Below are 19198 nucleotides of genomic sequence, written 5' to 3' on the forward strand. Positions count from 1 at the left end.
TAAAGGAGGGTCAGACTATTGGCGTTAGATACAACCAGATACTGAAAGCAGATGTGAACACATGCAATGTTTTTTTCCCATTGTTTGTTCTATATTAACTACAACATGAGAACGCACTCAGCCTAAAGTGTATGTGCATGCCAGATAAAGAGAAAAAGAGATGTGGGCACTGTTTAAAAAAAATCTGTTGTGTGTTCACATTAATACAGTGTTTGTGCAATTGGCCTGTAAGCTCTGTGTGTGTGTGCGTGTGTGCATCCAAACAATGCACTCAGTAGACAGCCCGCAGCAGTGTGCATTCTTGCTTGGAGAGTACATGTCCTCGGGCCTCGTTCCTCCGTCGATGACCTCTGGTGAAGCCATTATTTTCTGCATTAATGATGAGCAGCAGCCAGCGATGAGAGAGATGGACTTTGTCCTGAGGCACAGTAGTGCTGATTATGGACAACAACAATGCCAGCTAAAAAAAAGAAAGAAAGAAAAAAAAATATAGAAAACTCTTCCCACAAGCAGTTCAAAAGACTAGGAGTCTTAGCAGCAACACCAAATAAGCTGCTCTAGCTCTATTGACAAGATATATCAGATAACCTCTGTAGCTAGAGGATTACCCAGAACTTTAATAAAGTTTACCTATAGCTTGTTTTTGTCATTCAGTGGATTCACCACCTGTCTGCAACCTGAGCAGCAACAAACCAGTGGCTGTGAAAGCACACTAATCTTCAAATTCTGAAATATATTAATGTGGCAATTAGTGTATGGATGAAATGGCTGAGTGCGAGTCATACGTACCCTATTTTTATTGCCCTCCTAGGATTTAATGACATTATGTATGGGAAGTGATATCAGAGGCTTAATTGATCCTCTGACATCAGCCCAAACACCAACCTATAAGACTCACAAACAAGGCAAATTGCAGACAAAGTGCAATTGCTCTAGTCAAGGCAGCCAGGGCATCCCACTCAGGAAATCCTGGCTTGGGGAGATGACTCTAAATGAAGGACTTTACCATTCACCATTATGTCTTTGGTGAGAGTCAGAGGGAACCCCTGGGGCTCTTCAGCACAGCACGGCACAACTTTTCAAAGGGCTCCAGATTAAAGTCACTGAAAGTTCCCACTGGGGTCTGAGGCCAGGATCCCATTAAGCAGCCCTACCACACCGCCGGCTATAATTGTGTCGTTGAGAATTCAGAGCAGTGGTTGCTTGATAAGCGAATTTAGGGTGAAATAAAAAAGGAGCAGAAAAAAGGGGTCTCGCTGGGCCACCATTAGACACTTCAGTCGCTCATCACTAATTTGTTTTAAATGACTGAGGAAAAGGTGAGCACTTTATAAAGCAATCGAAGACACCTTTTTTTTTTCTCCCCTCTCCATTTCCAGGTCTGTGCGACAGAATGCTGATAAATGAAAACCATTGCACTTTATAGCCACACACTACACCGCCGCAAGTGGTCTTTTAAACTGTAGTTATCTTTATCGTAGTACTTCCTTTGCAGTAGGATAATCAATAAAGGGGTGGGGATGGGGGGTAGGACCCCATTCCTCTGCTGTTTTTTTTAAGTCAGTCTACTCTGATCTTTAAGAGACCAGTCAGTGCGCCACTCGTAAACACAATATTAATCAGTCTTATACGCACACACTGTCTTGTAAAGCCATTTGGCATATCAGACTGTTTAAAACTAGTTTTATAAATAATGATTCAACATGTTACAAACAAGTCCGCTTTTATTGAATATTTCGTTTCATTATGTTTCTGAATGTTGCAAACAGTTTATTTCAACATTTGGGATTCATCACCATCATAGCTGTTAGGTGAATGATATAAAAACATCCTGCAAGCGTAGTTTAAGAGCTAAATCCTAACTTGAGATGTATGTGTTTTTAAACACCAGTCAACTCAATAGCTGGAAGTAGAGGGACTTGACATTCTTTGTAAATTCAGAAACATGTTGAAAACGTTTGAACATCAACAGATCTCAAGTTATGATTTAGCTCTTTACAATGACATAACTGAGGGAAGTAATCCCTCTAAAAAGTACTAATATTTGCAACCCAAACATACTATTGTCATCCAAGTGCAATAAAGAAAAACTCTTCGTTAACTGCTTCAAGTGGACTTCTTCTGCTTCTTCTTCTCGGCCTCTTCTTCTTTTTCCTTCTCAATCTCAGCTACCAGAGTCTCAATTTCCTTGGACTCCAGAATCTGAAAACAGTCAAAAAAGGCAATTATTAGGCTATAAATAAAAAAGTAAAAAATAAAAAATAACCCAAATATAATTTGCAGCAAATCACCTTCAGTGGCTGATTCCGTCTGATAACAGCAAGTTCAATATTTTTCCCTCCTGACTGGACAACCTGTGACGAAACAAATACTTAAGTGAAATTCTACGCACATCAGCATATACTGTAAACTACTGTAGCCTCTGACTCAGGCTCATATTAACAGGCTGTGAGATAAAGTATTAAGATTTTAGACATTTTTAAGACCACTATCAATGAAATTTAAGACCTATCTCACAACATCAAAAAAATAAACATGGAAATGCTGTCACAAAATGACTTGCAGAGTAAATAAATGTATTCTAATTTGGGTTGAGTGATGTATACAAAATTGGCATTGGATGATGTCAACAATGAAACATGGGTATGGACGATGACATTGATAAGCTACGTAATTAACAAGCTGGCATGTGGATAAATCCAGAAAAATTACGAGTTTTGTGTCTTTTCAGCGATTTTCTAAGACATAACCTACTGCTAATGGAGAAACTCAGTGGAGCAGACAGTGAGACAGAGAGAGGCGGGGAAAGCCGGTGTGTTTGCAGTGAGAGACCAGGGGTAAAGGTGTGTGTGTGAGCGTGTGCAGGGAGAAGTCGAGGCAGGTGCAAAGCAGGTACATTTACAAATAATAATAAAAATAATTTCCACGGGGATTAAAACATGCTTTCACAGTGCGGTAAAATGTAAAAAATTAAGATGGTATTTTTGTGTTAGGGGTTTGGTCCTCCCAAGAAAATTTTTATGTTTTCCAATAAAGAAATATACAATTCCACATAATTTCGGAACATTCTTATTACCACATCTGTGAATAAGAAGTAGGTAAATCTAGAGCAGATGTTGAATAAACTACACCCCAAAAGCTAAACTTTCTAAATAAGTCTACTGGATTTGAATTATAACCCTTAGATCTGGGAAAATTCACGTGATTAGTTCTGATGCTTTCCACAATTTTACATTCATGGCGCAGCACCAAGCAGTTTTGAGCCACACCATCTTATAATGACAGGAAAACAATGTTAATGACCTCAGAATCATTACACACTGTTCATGTTTACCTTTTGTGTCTTAATTTTCTGCTTTATACATTTGTAGAAATTAACATAAAATATAGGCAACATGAGAACCTCCTCCCTTCTACACAATTACAAGCATTTCATTTGTACATCTAAATCAAAAACAATAATCTTCTCATTAGCTTAAAAAGGACTAGTTTGCATCCCTAATTTGCTTTTCCGTTACTAATCTCAGCTCCTCCGTGGTCAGCACCTTCCATTCTTTTTAATGTAATTTAACTATCAAGATGTACAGGACAGAGATGTAACCCGACAACATGCTGATCCTTTACTGACTTTTCACTTTCTGACGCTCTCTTCCTCACATTTGCTCGTCCTTTGAAGAATGAGGAGAGAGACACAGCCATGTGTTGAGTGTTACTGTAGCTTACTGAAAATCATTAATGATCGTGTGAAATTTAAGTAGCGGCGCTCATTATTAAGCAATGATAGTAGGCTTCAAATACGTTGCTAGCAACTGGTTTTAACCAAGCCCCAAGCTCTGTTTCTTTCAGGCAAGAGTTACTAAGCTCTTTCACACAGCTGAAGAATTAACCTCCTTTTTATCTGCGGTAACGTTACAATCAATCCGAACTCCGACTCGCGGCAATAACATGACAGCTACATGTTGGTCTTTGTAGTCGTAATACAGCGAATTATGTGGACTAGCGAAAGAAAAACTGCAACACCACGGGAGAAAAAAAACATTCTAAAGCACTGTGGGAGCATTTCAGTGAGCATTAGAGGTAGTGTTACATGAACGTTGGAAAATGTAACAGTACACATGCATCCTGTTTTTACCTGTGCTAGGGTGGTTTCAGCCAAACAGAACAAGCATTGTAAGGCACGGAAACCTAACAATTAGCCAGTGGCAGATCGCTTTATGGTTTACATCTGGCAGCAGCTGGCGCTCTTTGATAAAGTCAGGACTGTATTAAATTCACTACATGGTCACTGGTGGTCACTACATCTCATTCTGAGCATGTCTTACTTGAGACATGCTCTTTGTAGGGCCACAAAAAGAAATATTTTTATGGCAGTGAGGTAATCCTATTGTGAAGCAGTTTAGTAATTATTAAATCCCAATTTATGTAGCTAATGGAAAAGTGTGTAAATTCAAATATGTCAATGCCAAAATAAATTTGACCTTACCTCAAGCAAAGCTTTGATAGCCAACTTGATTGCCTCATTGTCCCCAGCAATGGCTTCATCTGTGTAATTCTTCTCCAGGAACTCCCTCACAGTTTTTGCGCTACGGCCGATTGCATTTGCCTGATTTTTTTTAGCCATAACACAAAATTCAATTATTAATCAATTTTATACTGGCAGGATACTTATACAAGTGTAACAAGAAAAAGTCATCTTCACAGAGCAAACTCACTTACCTTCCAGGCATGGTAGGTTCCTGATGGGTCTGTCTGATACAGCCTGGGAGTCCCATCGTAGTCAAAGCCAACAATTAACGCAGAGATCCCAAACGGCCTGCGGCCATTGCTTTGAGTGTAGCGCTAGAAACATGGCCGATATACAGTGTGATATGACTTGTCATTCTTACAAATCTTTATTAGAAATAAAATAAGATTTTGTGAACTATTATTAAAGACCAGTAACTGAAAGTTTATGCGATGTTGTGTTTATGCCCACTGAATGTGAAATCTTACAGATGGCTTTTAGTAAATGAATTGTAAACAAGTACCTGTTTCAGTGTAGCTATGTAGCGTGTGATGTATTCCACTGTGACTGGATCCTCAACAGTTAGTCTGTGGCTCTGGCATTCCACCCGAGCTCTATTTATCACAATACGGGCATCTGCCGTCAGTCCTTAAAAACATTGAAAGAGGTTAAGTTGCCATGCAACATACAGGTCAAATACAACAGGACATTTCAGTGAAAACCATAATAATCACTGGTACAGATATCAGCAAAGATGTAATGTTTGTGACAACTGATCTTATCCCCTATGCCATGTTACATACTGAATGTATTATTCAGTTACTGAAAATGTTTTGTTGTCTGAGGTACCTGCAAATGCCATGCAGACATGCTCGTCCAGGGCACATATCTTGCGGACAGTCCTTTCCTCCTGCAACTTTGCTACAGACTTCTTCTCAACACCAAGGACAACAATGTCTTTTCCTCTGATCCCCACCTGTGCAGTAAAAAATGTATCTAAATTAAATTTCTAAACCTTGGCAACACAGAACACTTAAATACCAGGGGCTGGCAATTGTTGGTATGACAGCAGTAAATAGCTCATGTCCAGAATTTTCAAATAAGTTGAATTAACAGACTGAGGGCCTGTTTCAACTTTGCTGTGTAAAGTTAAGTACACTTCTTTTTTACTTTAGGTCATCTTTGGTATCTGTGTTTCTCATTTTCAACACCAAATTGATCAGTGGAGCAGTTAAGGACCACACTATTCAGGACAGCAGAGTGTGGAAATTATATTCTTATTTAGAGAGGTTAGTCAATTAAAACGTGCAATTATGGCAAACAAAAGTACGTTTTAAATTGATTAACCTGACAAAACAAGAACATAATTTGATGCACATCCAACACACTAACTGCACTCAGATCACAGCCTTATTAGTGAGTTTATTTAACAAAATATTGGGCTGCCATTAATCAGATTAACAAACTCAAAAACAATTACTCTTTGTAACGCAGTTAGTAGTAAATCTTCCTGAACTTCCTACACCTCCAGTTACTAGCAAGTTAGAGAAGTTATCGGTAACCAGTGAATCTACAACTACAGTGGCGTAATGAATAACGTTATACAGCTACCGTTAACCTCAAAACCTAACGTCAAACTTAAATTAGTGAAATAGTGATGCAGCCTAGTAACGTTAACGTTACATGAGAAATACCATGCAGACATAACGGTAGGTTTTGTCTTTCCTTACGTTACCATTTTAACAAACGGCAACTTTGCTAAACACGTATAAATCAAATTCTGTTTCTGTGAAGTAGCATGAACAGTTAACGTTAAGGTAACGTTATCACAGTGAAACTGAAACTACTGAGAGTGACACAGCGACAAAATTCTTGCTAGTGATACTCTCTTTTCAAAAACCTTTAATAATTATTGCGTTACATGCTGAAGTTGCATTCCAACAGGGTGGTTAAAAAAATGCACTTCCACAACACTTGGAGTGTAACAGATTGTGACAAAATTAGCAAAATACAGGAGTTCGTCGCTAGCTTAGCAGGTTGGCTAACTGCTGCTAACATTAGCTTAAGCATTAGTTTCATTTTGGGACTTACCGCTGTGGAACCTTTCTTTACAGCTTCTTGTGCATACTCCACCTGAAAGAGATGACCATCGGGAGAAAATACGGTGATAGCTCTGTCATATCTTGCCGCCATTGCACTGAAATACACGTACAATTCACAAGAAACAGGGAGACCAGCAAAATGATTCAGCTAGTTAGCTACAAAATGCTCGTGAAGTTGCCCTGTGGTGAATAGCGCATGCGTATGACCTCTGAACTGGGGCGATACCAAAGATAGGGTCCGCCAGAAGATGGTTGAACAAAAATTGTAGTAGAATACTTAAATTAATGTCCGTATAAGCTCTGCGAAGCAAATATTTTATTTGAACGTTACAAGAAAAAAAGACGCAAGATCAATATTAAATACTGCATTTCATTTACTCATTTCATTTCATTTAGTGACGTGGAATGAGGGTGCAATGCCAGTGAACTTAAATACATAAAACGAGGGCTTATAAACATTGTTATCAGATTTGATTGCCTAAAACTGCATGCATTATTATTATTGTAATTATTATGAAATATTTGATCAAACTAGTGAGTCTGACTGTTTCCCCTTTTTGTTGAGCAGCCCGTTTCCCGTGGCCTTTTGGACTACATCTAGACTGTTCCACTATATAAACAAATAGGTGAAATCGTAATTCAATTAAGGCAAAATATTGGTGCATTCAAATATATAATTAAATATGTTCAAATAGTACAATGTACATATAATTAATTTAAACATTGTGTATTGCCATATATTCTAAATAAATAATAATCATCAACTATATTTACAAATATGTTGTGTCCCCCCTAAAACGGACCACTGCATTACGAAATTGCATCCTATTCTGAACTGTGTGATCTGAGTTCTACCGATTTGTTAAGTGTTAGCAACCTATGACTTTTATGCTCTAGTTCACTTTCATTTTTTAGAGTATCACCATGTCGGTGGCGTTTGCACCTCACAGGCAGCGCGGGAAGGGTGATATAACACCCGCTGGAATACAAAAGGTAATTCATCTTTTTTAGCGCGTCTCAGAATGGAGGCTATGGTATCATAGACGCTGCTAGCCGTTGAGCTAATCAATGTAGCAGTGCCCATCCAAGTCCAACTGTGAATAGATCGGGAACAATTTTGCAGGGTCAAAGCGCGGTGAATATGAACCTCTGTGGAGTCAGGACGCCATGTGTAGACGATGAGTCTTAGGCCGATTTACCAGACTAACGTATAATTGTATTTAATATGAATGAAGGCCTGCCGTTTTGTTAGCAAAGGACAGCTAGCTAGCAAGACGCGTCTTTTGTTAGCTAGAAACGCACACTCACATTTCACAAAAACGCCCCCCATCCTCTTCGTTGTTTTCCAATTAGGCCGAGCAGTCATCAGCAAGCAAAGGACTGGCCATACCAAATTACTCAGTATTGCTAGTTTTTAAATTTTGTCTTCTCTGCATTCACTTTTGCAGTTACTTGACGAAAACAACCAGCTGATCCAGTGTATAATGGACTTCCAGAGTAAAGGCAAAACAGCAGAATGTTCACAGTAAGTTATGAAAATCCCTTCTCTCCTGCGCGCTACAGTGATTTTAAGTTCACATTAACTCAGAACCTGTATGGATGACTCTCCACCTGCCCAGGTATCAACAGATGCTGCACAGAAATTTAGTGTACCTGGCCACGATAGCAGACTCCAATCAGAACATGCAGTCTCTCCTCCCTGCTGTGAGTATTGGTCCTTGCTGATTATTTTGAGTGAGTGAGCTGTATACTAGTATGACTTCTGAGCTCTTGTATTAACTTATGTCCAGTAAAAGTCACTTGGGTATTGGTTCAGGTAAATCATCTTAAAAAAAAAAAAGTAAGGATTCCAAACAAAGCAGTCAGTGCACTATTACATTATCTAAGAAACTGTCATGTTATGTAATAATAGATTGTCTGATGTGTTATTTCAAATTTACAATTTCTCATATTAAATAATATATAGTCTGAACTATGAATTTAATTGCACATGCACATAATGTCCTGATTCTTTTTTTGGATGTCAAATTCAGTCTAACCCCACTCTTGCATTAAAGGGGACCTCAACAAGATTTAAACCTTTGTTAATGTGCTTGAAGCAAGGGTTACTACTCAGCCTGTGAAGTCAGACAGCATAATGCCTTCTGTGGTTCTCAAGGGAGCTTTCCAAAGTCTGAAAGGAAAAACCCCAGTGATGTCACCAAGTGTATGGAAAATGCAGAATCCAGCATTTTTGCATGACCCATATAAGGGTTAAGTGTGGATATATATCTTGGCTTATTTTTCACCAATCTGTCTATTGCAAGTCCCCAAACTTTATGGAAGTTCAATATAAATGCACTGGAGTACTCCTTAAAGTATCAGTATTACCTATTGACATCGGATGTCCTTTGTGGATGCGCCACCAGTATGAACTTGTTCTGTGCACTTATGCTTGTAAAAGGTGCATATTTGGCTTTGCTTAGAGGCCCATTGTTTTTATTTGTATCACCCCATCATATCATAAAGCTGAAGGAGATTAGATTGAAGTTACTCTTAAGTAATGTTTATGTGTTGAATTTGTTAGCCTACGTCTTTATGCTTAAGGGCTCCCGATGCATTCTGTTCAACACCTTTTTTAGTCACTGGCTGCGACATTATTAAGGACAATTTATTCAGTGATTTTGTCACTTATATATTGTACTGTGTGTATTTATTCCCTATACAGTATATTAAAAAAATGTGTCATCCATGATAAAGGTATATCACAGTTGTACTTTTTTGAGCTATTATCTGCTTTTTTTCTTTTGAATGGCTCAGATGTGTTTCCAGCCAGCTGATGTGTGTTTTGTGTCTGTGTTGTGCGCCCGCAGCCGCCCACTCAGAACATGCCCATGGGCCCTGGTGGGATGAACCAAAGTGGACCCCCCCCTCAGCCACCTCACGGTCACAACATGGCCTCTGAGGGTATGGTCAGCGGTGGCCCTCCAGCCCCACACATGCAGAACCAGATGAATGGACAGATGCCTGGTAAGTGACCCCTCCTCAACTTCCCTCCCTCATCTTTAACTATCCTTTCTTTCCACTTCTTTTCCCTCAGTCCCTGTTTCACTTGGGTTGCCTAGCAACACCACCGAACTGTGAGGGAGGTCGCTCTGCTGAAGGATGATGTCACCCATTTGCCAGCTATGGTGGTCTTGGACTTGTACTCTCTTTGATTATATTTATCCTTTCCTCCTTAATTATCACGGTCTGTTTCAGTGTGTGGTTTGTTTGGCTTTTGTTTGCAAACGTGTGTATCGTATATTATGATGTTCGAACAAACAAACAGAGGTGCCTTGATGTTTTGTTTTTTTTTTCCTCTCAAAGGTATTGATTTCTGTACCACACAATGGTTGTAAATTCTGAAGGGTAAAAGTCAAGGCCACCATATTAGAAACCAGTAAATGTTGCCACTGTAGGGTCACTTTCCCCTGGCATGGTAGTGTTCACTTAAGCTGTACCATGTCGTGCCATTGTGTATTCTGGATTTCCATTGAAACCTCACAACAGGGATATATATGTTATTACTGCTCTTGTTGGCCATGTTATTGGAACTGTTGTGAGTTGCTTTGTTAATGTGTTATACACATAGTATTGCGTCACTAATTCTAGGTGAAAGAAGACAACTAGTAAATCCTTACTTGATAGAAAGGATGACTTCACATACCATTCCTGTTGTATTGAAAGCCTGTCATTACAGTTGCTCATAGAGCAGCACAGTGGACGTATCACAATGTGATAGAAATTACACATAAGCATGCGTGTTAAATATTTATGTAGTTTTTCAAAGGGAGTCATGAATCATCTCTGCTGTTGTTTTCCAGGGCCTAATCACATGCCCATGCAAGGTCCCGGTCCAGGCCCCAACCAGCCCCCAAACATGCCCAGTGGCTCTATGAATATGCCCCCCAGCAGCCATGGCTCGATGGGTGGTTACAATCACACCGTCCCTTCTTCCCAGGGCATGCCAGCTCAGAGCCAAATGAACATGACCCAGGGCCAGCCCATGGGAAACTATGGGCCTCGGCCAAACATGAACATGCAGCCCAATCAAGGTAAAAAAACTAATTTGTTTGTTTCCACTTGGTTGTATTGGTTTCCAGTCCATATCACCTTTCTGACTGGTGATTGCTGCACATCATTCACCTGCATTTTAGAGGTAACACTTTGTTGGTGTACTACAGGGCCCATGATGCACCAGCAGCCTCCCTCTCAGCAGTATAACATGCCTCCTGGTGGTGGCGGACAGCACTACCAAGGTCAACAGAACCCAATGGGCATGATGGGCCAGGTCAGCCAAGGGAACCATGTCATGGGGCAGAGGCCAATGCCGCCTTACAGACCCCCACAACAAGGTATACCCCTCAGAGTGTGTCTGTTAAGTGTGCAAGTTGTGAGTGTTGGTCTCCCTAACCTTCTTAATCTTACAATTTCCTCTATTTCCACTTCTGTAGCTCACAGACATCCTGATGACTAAACATGTAACCTAAAGCCTCCAATCATAAAATTAGTCAAGTGACCAAAAGAAAGCTTTCTAACAAGAGCTAGCGGCAAGGGACCCATCCTCTCTACTCTTCCCCTTACAAAACCGATCCAACAACACCTTGAATCTACTTGTGTGTATGTTGTGTGTATGTGTATGTAGGACCCCCTCAGCAGTACCCAGGGCAGGAAGACTACTATGGAGACCAGTACAGTCACGCAGGACAGGGAGCCTCAGAAGGTAGGAAAACCAACAAAAAATTAACCCAGGAGTTGTGTTAAAACACAAATGATGCAAAGAGACTGTGACAAAATCAATATTTCAGTTTCTTCATTATTTTCTGGGAAAATCAAAGTGACTTTGGGCTCTGACAAAGAAAAAATATGGCATCTAAATCTGAGGAAGCCTCCACATGCCCCCTGAGTGCACTTTAATCCAAAGGGGGCTGCAGTCCATGTATAAGTTAGCACTTAACCAGTATTTTAAAGCCATCCCCAAAAGTCAGGGACAGAGTCTTGTGTGAGTATCAATGGTCAAAGCTTTTCTAAATTAAAATGTTGATCCTTCAGATTCTCATTAAAAAATGTCACACAAGATACTCAAGCAACAATCTCCAGGACTGACAAATGAAGCCAACGTGAAAGTGCCAAAAACTGCTGTTCATTGAATGGCCACTTGACGTGAACTCCAAAACCAAGTCAGTCTTCATAGACCCCCATGTTAAAATGTCCAACTTTACAGCATAAACAAACATGTTTACAGCCTGGTACATTTTTGTCTCTATAGCTTCCCCGTTTATGACAACTGTACAGAGGGTGTAGTTAAAAATTTTTTTTTTAATAAAAATTAACCCTTTAAATTATAGTAAGGCTTAAAGTTATCCATAATTAAGGACATGGCTGCTTTGAGTGACAGGTGGGTGCCCTCTCAGGTGGCTAGCCGCTAGGGGGTTCAGCAACCAGGCTTCCTTTGGCCCACCTCAGTTCCACTTCTTTGTTGCCCATTTTTGGATTAGCCTGTGTGAGACACTGCCAAGATGGTGACGGCTGGAGCCACCGGGAGCCACTCCATAGAGAGCTTCACAACGGCTCTTCAGAAACTATGGCCAGTGTCAGACACTATGTCCATGTTTTATACAGTCTATGGTGATACTTTGTTAACTACATAGCATGCTACTTGTTTGCATGTCTTTCTAAAAATGCATATTTTGTGCACATGAATTAAACAATCCTTGTGATGTGCAGAAATGCAGCACTAGTGACTTGTAAACCACTATATTTGAGAAATAATCTATCACTGCATTATCCTCTAAATTAACATTTGACGTACTCCAGATTATGGTATTTTTATAGTAGGAGCCTCACTGAAAAATTACAGGTTCATAAGAAACAACTCCTTCTCTCTCTTGTTCAATTAACATTTACTTATTGTTTGTTTTTTTGTTCTCTCTACTGACTACACTATTTTCCCTTTGACCTTTCAAACACAAGTATTTCCTTTTTTTTTGAAGAAGGAAAAAAAAATATTAATAAAATAATTAAATAAAATATTATTTGCTTGCTAAATGTTGTGCATCCCTGAATTCCTCAACAACACGATCAGTTTCATTTTATCCCACTGAGATTATCTTAATTTTTAAATGCCAGGTATTACCTGAATAAATTGTAAGTATTAGCTCCATGTGTCCACGTTGAGCTGATACAGGTCATATGCCTCCACCGTGTCCTGAACAAGGCATTGGTTGGCCTAACGAGCATTCATCTGAACACTGTTATCATAAAAGGGATCTTTTATATCTTCTAATATGTGTGTGTGCTCAGGATAATGCTGACATGGGTGTGTTAAAGGTATTTTTAGATTAGGATGCTTTTAAAGTTACCATTTGTGTTACTTTTATACATCACTTATTTAATTGATCCTTTTTTACATGAATGTCTTCACTTCTACTGTATGTATGACTTACTATTGGATAGTATCTATCCAATTGTAAACTTTACATTTGCTAATAGTTTCACATAATGCGGTTGTATTTCTAATGGCTGTATATGCCAGCTGTGTGTGATGTGTAGCAATTACAGGTGCATCTTAACAGCCCCATCCAAAATTGATTTCTTAAGTAATAGCATAGGAAGAAAATCCATTGTCTACCTGTTGGCTTTGCTGTTATGCTGTAAGACTAGTTGCCAACATATTGCTCACATTGCCTGCTGTTACCCCCTGAAGGTAATGCCCAGTATGGCCAACAGCAGGAAGCATACCAGCAAGGCCCTCCCCAGCAGCAGGGCTACCCTCCCCAACAGCAGTACCCGGGTCAACAGGCCTACCCACCACAGCAGCAGGGTTATGGTGAGTAACCTTCTCTCGAGTAGGGGCACATATTTGTCCTGTAGGAGGCACTATCACCTCTCTTTAGCTACCTTTTTTTTACTGTTGAATTATAATCCCCTCTGAGTCCGTTGATGGTCACTGCCCCTTGGAAATGTAACTGTGCCAAATGCATGTCAAGACATTGTCAATAGCAAGGAATTAAAGGACCGCCTTAATGAACGGTTAGGGGATTGGTGCTTGGTAGAAGACATTTAATCAGTAGTGGTGGCTGGCACCACATTAACATTTCTCCTGGTGCTTCAGTTTGATATGACACACTGTTCCGAGGGAGTGGGAGAGGAGCTTTGGCTGATGGGTACAGACATTGGGCAAAGTGTGTGTAGACTGCCAGCCAAACATTTCGGACTCCTTGCATTTGAGCATTATGGATAAATAGTTAAGCAAAGTGTAAATTGTAAATATTCTAAAATTAGCAAACATACATATTAAAGAATATGTGTAAGTAAAGTTATAGATTAGTAAGTCTTTAGTTGGAAATCTTTGAAACATTTCAAGGAACTCAGTAGCCGTCATGCTTTGGAGCTCATGATAGAAAAGGAAAGCTAATGTACGAATAAACACGAATTGAAAAAAGTGTGGGAGACTAAAGTTACAACACTTAATTGACTTATACATATTGCGTGCTTATATTTTCTAACTTAAGGGTATTCACTATGAGCCTGTGGCTCTGGGATTTAACCAAAACGAATAAAGTAAAGGATGTTTTAAAAAAAGTTCCACATGCATGTATTTAGGCTCCTGCAGCTCTTTGGGCTTTTTCTTCCTCATCCCATTTTTCACTGGAACTTTCCATCACTCACCCTCTGTCTGAGCCAGAGCTCATGTTAGTAATGAGCTAGCAGAGAGGCAGAGGCTGTGAGGTGAGATCCATCTGGCACGCATACGCTTTCTCTCGCAGGCCCCCACAAGGTTATGCTCAACAGCAAAAGGCATTATGAGCGCCTAACGATGCTGCGTGGGCCTCATTTGACTTCAGCCCCAGTCAAGCTTTGCTCGGTCTTTCACAGCACCTGCATAGATAGCTACAGTTTACGGGGGCTGATGAAGTGATTTTTTATTTTTTATTTTTTTAAATGAAGCCTGCTCCTCTAATGAAGACCAACACAATCTCCTTGATGTCTCCTTGCATTAGGGAGCCAACCGCCTGGCTTCAACCTGACTCACTCATTCTCATTCATTACTGAGTCAGGCGTTGTGGAGGCAGCCAAAACAAATGGGTCTGACATATCCACCATCCACTCTTTGTCGTCCATAAGCTTTTTTATTGCAGCCCATTAGTGATAGTAAACTGGGATTCCCTAGAGTTCTCAGAGTAACGCGTAGGAAACGGTTAATGAGCAAAACTTGGGCAGATTTCACACTTGGTTCTTTTGTTTAAATCCAGAGTTGCATCTTTTTATAAGCAGGTGATGAGAATAAAAATTGCACTGCGCTAAAAGAAGAAAATGCGCAAGGGGCTACTCTTCTAATTGTGTCATCAAGTTGGGCTTGAATGTTATTCAGTGCTCAAACATAAGTGAAGGTCTCTATCCAATGATTTTGAAAGCCATTAAAACATACACAAAAGATCTTGTGATTATTTGGATGGGTTATGGTACGTTTTTGCCTGCATTACCAAATTTGTAGACAAACTGTTCCTGGATCCAAACTAAGCTGCCCAGTGTGAACGGTGCCCACGTGGTGCCAGAAACAAAACATGCTGATGATGACAGGTTAGAAGTACCTGATTTGAAATAGTTTCAGGTATACTCTGTCAAGCGTACATCATTTTTAAATTGAGTTCTCAATATTTTTCTTAGGTCCGTCCCAAAGTGCCCCAGGACAGTATCCTAACTATCCTCAGGGGCAGGGACAGCAGTATGGGGGCTATCGCCCTCCTCAACCTGGACCCCCACAAGCCCAGCAGCAACGCCCCTATGGCTATGACCAGGTGAGTATATCCACAACACTGGTCAGTGAGTCTTAGTTTGTCTCTTATTATGTTTATTGCCAGACTGTATATTTTGTGTAGTGAGACCAGAGACCAATGTGAGTGAAATTAGAAGGTAAACATTAAAAGGTAGTATTTTATGCATGCTGTCATCATATTGGGAGTTAAATCTGTTCTTCCCCAAAAGGGTGTATGTGTTACTATTGTCTTTCACTTGTTAATTTGAGTCTTAGTTATATATCCTGGCTAATATGGTATGCCAGTTCAGTGGGCTTTAAGAGGATTCTTCCTTAAACTTGATGCAGAATGCTCTAGTGTTTAAAGGGAGATCTATTTGTTGCCCTGTATTTCCTGTGGTCTTATGTGGCGACCACAGCTACACTTTGATATCTTTATCTTTGAATATTCAGGGGCACATGAGGAAATAAAGACCCAGGGATTTGAACCCCTGACTAGCTCTGTAAGAAGCAAAGGTAATGGTTGCTGTGAAGACCTCAACGTCCAATCTAGACGTTTGACCACCTAGCCTTAATTTGCATTTGTTATGTTTCTTCTGTCTCTCTTTTGTCTTTATCTTTCTCCCATCTTTGTCCTTTTTTTTTTTTTTTTTTTTTTTTTTTTTTTTTTTGGTATTCTTTTATTTTGTTATTAACCAGGGGTCGAATTGTAACTCACGAGGTCCAGGAACACAGCATGCTTAGTCTGCAGTAAGACAGCAAAATCTTAGTGCCTTAGTCCTTAATCTGCAATTTACAATACTGGAGAGAGAGAGAGAGAGAGAGAGAGAATCTCAGACTGTCAGATCAGTTTGTTTCCATTGTATTTTCCATAATACCAAACACATAGTTCGACCCCTGTTTAGAAATGCATCAACTAAAACTGTAGTTACACTGATTTTGTCTCACTTGCAACTAGTGTCCACTATTCAATAAGGAATATGGTCCTCAGCATGCCACTGCTGAAACCTGAGGTATCTAGTTAGAATTTAGAGTTGTGAGTCCATGCTGCCACCCGCTGGTCAATACCAGCAAATGCAGCCATAAATCATGGTTTGCAGTATGATATGGTTGAAACCACAGATGTTTGTTTGCACCCTATTGAGATTTGTGAATATAAGCTTTAACTCTGCTTTATAGAGAAGGTCAGTAACATAACTCTGTCACATTTCTCTCCACAGGGCCAGTATGGAAATTACCAGCAATGAGAGATGGTCACAGCAACCCACACAGCTCTGTCTGAGCTTTGACCTCTGGTCAACTGCTAAGCAGATATAAATGATGGTTGTAGCTCACTGAGATGCACTCAGACATGAACATACAACACTCAAAAATACAAGATACATTTTCCCCTCTTATCTTTGCCTATAAAATGTATTCTGTTCATCATGACTTGATAATGTCAAAGTCCATGACTCACCCTCTGGTCCAGTATGTCTCAAAGCAGCAATGCCTTAAAATGGAACTGCCTTATCCTTTAGCATTGCAGATTGTGAAACAGGCTAAAACATTTTGGATATCAGAGATGATTTTAAATGTACAGTTTCAATCTACTGTGGTGCATTGTTACTCTATCCCTCAGCTCCTTGTTCATAAGAAGCAATAATGCCAGCAGTAGGGAAATGTGTGGGGGCTTAGAGATAAAATAATGCACCAGACAAACTTCCCGCTAGGCCATGGTACATGTCTTGATGTATGTGATGATGTAAAAATATATTTTATGCTTTTTAGATCAAGCTAACTTTGTATAAGACATTGGAAACTAGTACTAAAGCTGTGTTGTTTATTTCATAAAGTGTATGTGTCAATGTTTTTTTAAAAAATATCTTTAATGATGATCCCATCCAGCACATTTTGTTTAGTTTTTTGTGTTGAATTGTATAACTATTAAATTGGATCTGCTACTTGTGACATGGAGGCTATGAATTATTTGTGTAAAAATGAAAAATGAATTACAATTGAAATTGGGCGAAGGACGAATACGAACAGCATACGTGGAATTAGATAATGTTTAATGTCTGAAAACACATGAAACAATTGCTGTTATGTGTTAAGCTGTGTATTAAAGTCAGTGAAAGAATATATACCTTTATATTTTTTTTAACCACATTACTTGACAGAATGATGGCCATTAGCTTTTATTTGACATATGTATCCAAAAGGGTGATATGTGGCAGATACCACTGCAAATTTTAAGTTTATGTTCTCTGAAGCCTGATTGTTAGTATTGTTTTTCTATACAAGCACCTCAGTCTTGTCCATTGACTGCAAATTGGTGAATGGGAAAGCTCAAACTTGGTATAACATATTTCTGACAAGTACCTTGTCTTGTTGATCTTGACACTGCTGGAATCCCCCTTTCCCTTTGATAAACGTCTAAGTTGATGTCATTCTAAATAGTGTTGTGTGTGTGAATACTAAAGTTACTGTCAAATATGTAACATAAGATGTGAAAATAATGTTCTGGAATGGATTCCTTAATTTCGCAGTAAAGACTGGTTGTGCAGTTTTATATCACTGGCTTGATATCTGTTTTATGGTGCATACTTTATTGGTCCCATATGTACAGCGGCATAAGGAAGAGGAATTCATTGTCCTCTGATATTGTTTATATGGCTGTTTTAATATTTTGCATTCTGCACCCCATCAAAGTGGTCACATTTGTGTCATGGCAATGTATAACTGTACATTACAATAAATTGGAAGAATCTTTAATATATTTTGACTTGTTGTTTATAGAATTTGACCTTTTTATTGAGATGCTGTTAATACAAACGTGCAAAATCATTCATCCTGGTGACAACATAAACAAGATGTGCACTATTGGTGCTGTCATAATGTGACAGTATGATATAATTGTTTTGTCTTCATCTGCTATCTGGTAATCAGTTTCCAACTGATAATGACCCTGCATCGCTCAGCAGCATGTCTGCTTTGTCCAGATGCATCCAGAGAGGTCCAGAGCACATTTACACCCAAAATTACCTTCCGTGTCCCTTTTTCCCCTTCTGCTCCCTCCAGAGAGGGAGAGGGACTACCTGTCACATTGGGGCGAGTGATACAGATGGTACACCAGATGTGTGGCCGAAGCACGTGATGGGAGAGTGGTGCCGGTGTTAAGAGGGCCACAGACTGCCTGGGTTGCCTTTGGTGCCGATGATGAGTTTGTGTGTGAGTAAATGTGGGTGAGTGCAGCAGAAGAGCTTTAAGAAAAGGAAGAAGTGTGAACTTTTTGAGTGTGCCTTTGTATAAAATGTGCATTTGTGTATCCCTGCTCAGGTTTAGTGCCATCTCATAGTCACCCCACCATCCTGCTGCTCCACAGCTGGCCGCCCCACCCTTCCCAGCTGCCACTGGGGCTCCCCCTGGCCCCTCCGCTTGGCAGAGCTGGCGTTTTGGGCGCTCCCCCACCAGTCCTCCCTGGCAGCTGCTGCCCTCAGCTGCGCTCTCGCAGACGGTATTGGGGTCGGACAAAGTCACTCCTCCTGTGACTGTGTCTGGGGCCGTTAGGGGAGGATGAAGAGGTGGCAAGGAGACTCTTACCTCCTATGCAAGATCTTTCTATGCTCATGAATTCAAATTGATGGGCACATGACTAAATGGGAGACGTGGAGGTATTCTGGTATGAGTATGAATTTCTGTGGTAGTTTATTAATGACCAACTTATGTAAGTCAATATTACAAAGTCATGCACAAAAAAGATTTCTTTGGCTTTGGTTAGTTCTAAATTAGTTATTCAAAAGCTTACAGGAGAGCATTACTCGATGCATGTTA

The 19198-nt window shown here is 39.9% G+C and overlaps 2 protein-coding genes across 4 annotated transcripts; one reads left to right on the forward strand and one right to left on the reverse strand.

Annotated features, from left to right (window-relative positions):
* Nucleotides 1-1706: 1706 nt before the first annotated feature.
* On the reverse strand, nt 1707-6797 carry psma8 (proteasome 20S subunit alpha 8). Its single transcript, XM_038717962.1, has 7 exons — nt 6596-6797; nt 5354-5480; nt 5028-5152; nt 4717-4839; nt 4484-4603; nt 2292-2354; nt 1707-2202 (listed from the first exon to the last, which is right to left on the reverse strand). The coding sequence occupies exons 1-7, from the start codon at nt 6695-6697 to the stop codon at nt 2107-2109; spliced, it is 756 nt and encodes a 251-aa protein (XP_038573890.1). The 5' UTR covers nt 6698-6797; the 3' UTR covers nt 1707-2106.
* Nucleotides 6798-7530: 733 nt separating this feature from the next.
* Nucleotides 7531-18141, forward strand: ss18 (SS18 subunit of BAF chromatin remodeling complex). Of its 3 annotated transcripts, XM_038717965.1 has the most exons (11): nt 7531-7599; nt 8055-8131; nt 8226-8310; nt 9459-9615; nt 10452-10682; nt 10812-10982; nt 11273-11350; nt 13334-13456; nt 15298-15428; nt 15839-15901; nt 16606-18141. In XM_038717965.1, exons 1-10 carry the CDS (start codon nt 7531-7533, stop codon nt 15854-15856), a joined length of 1140 nt encoding a protein of 379 aa, XP_038573893.1. In that variant the 3' UTR covers nt 15857-15901; nt 16606-18141. The 3 variants fall into 3 exon arrangements, with proteins under 3 accessions (XP_038573893.1, XP_038573891.1, XP_038573894.1); XM_038717963.1 differs by lacking the exon at nt 15839-15901; XM_038717966.1 differs by lacking the exons at nt 11273-11350; nt 15839-15901 and having other exon boundaries at nt 16606-16632.
* The last annotated feature ends 1057 nt before the right edge of the window (nt 18142-19198 follow it).

This window comes from Micropterus salmoides, unplaced genomic scaffold (assembly GCF_014851395.1).
Source record: "Micropterus salmoides isolate LMB-PRFRI ecotype aquatic unplaced genomic scaffold, ASM1485139v1 Ms_hic_scaffold_14, whole genome shotgun sequence".
Taxonomy (NCBI): Eukaryota; Metazoa; Chordata; class Actinopteri; order Centrarchiformes; family Centrarchidae; genus Micropterus; species Micropterus salmoides.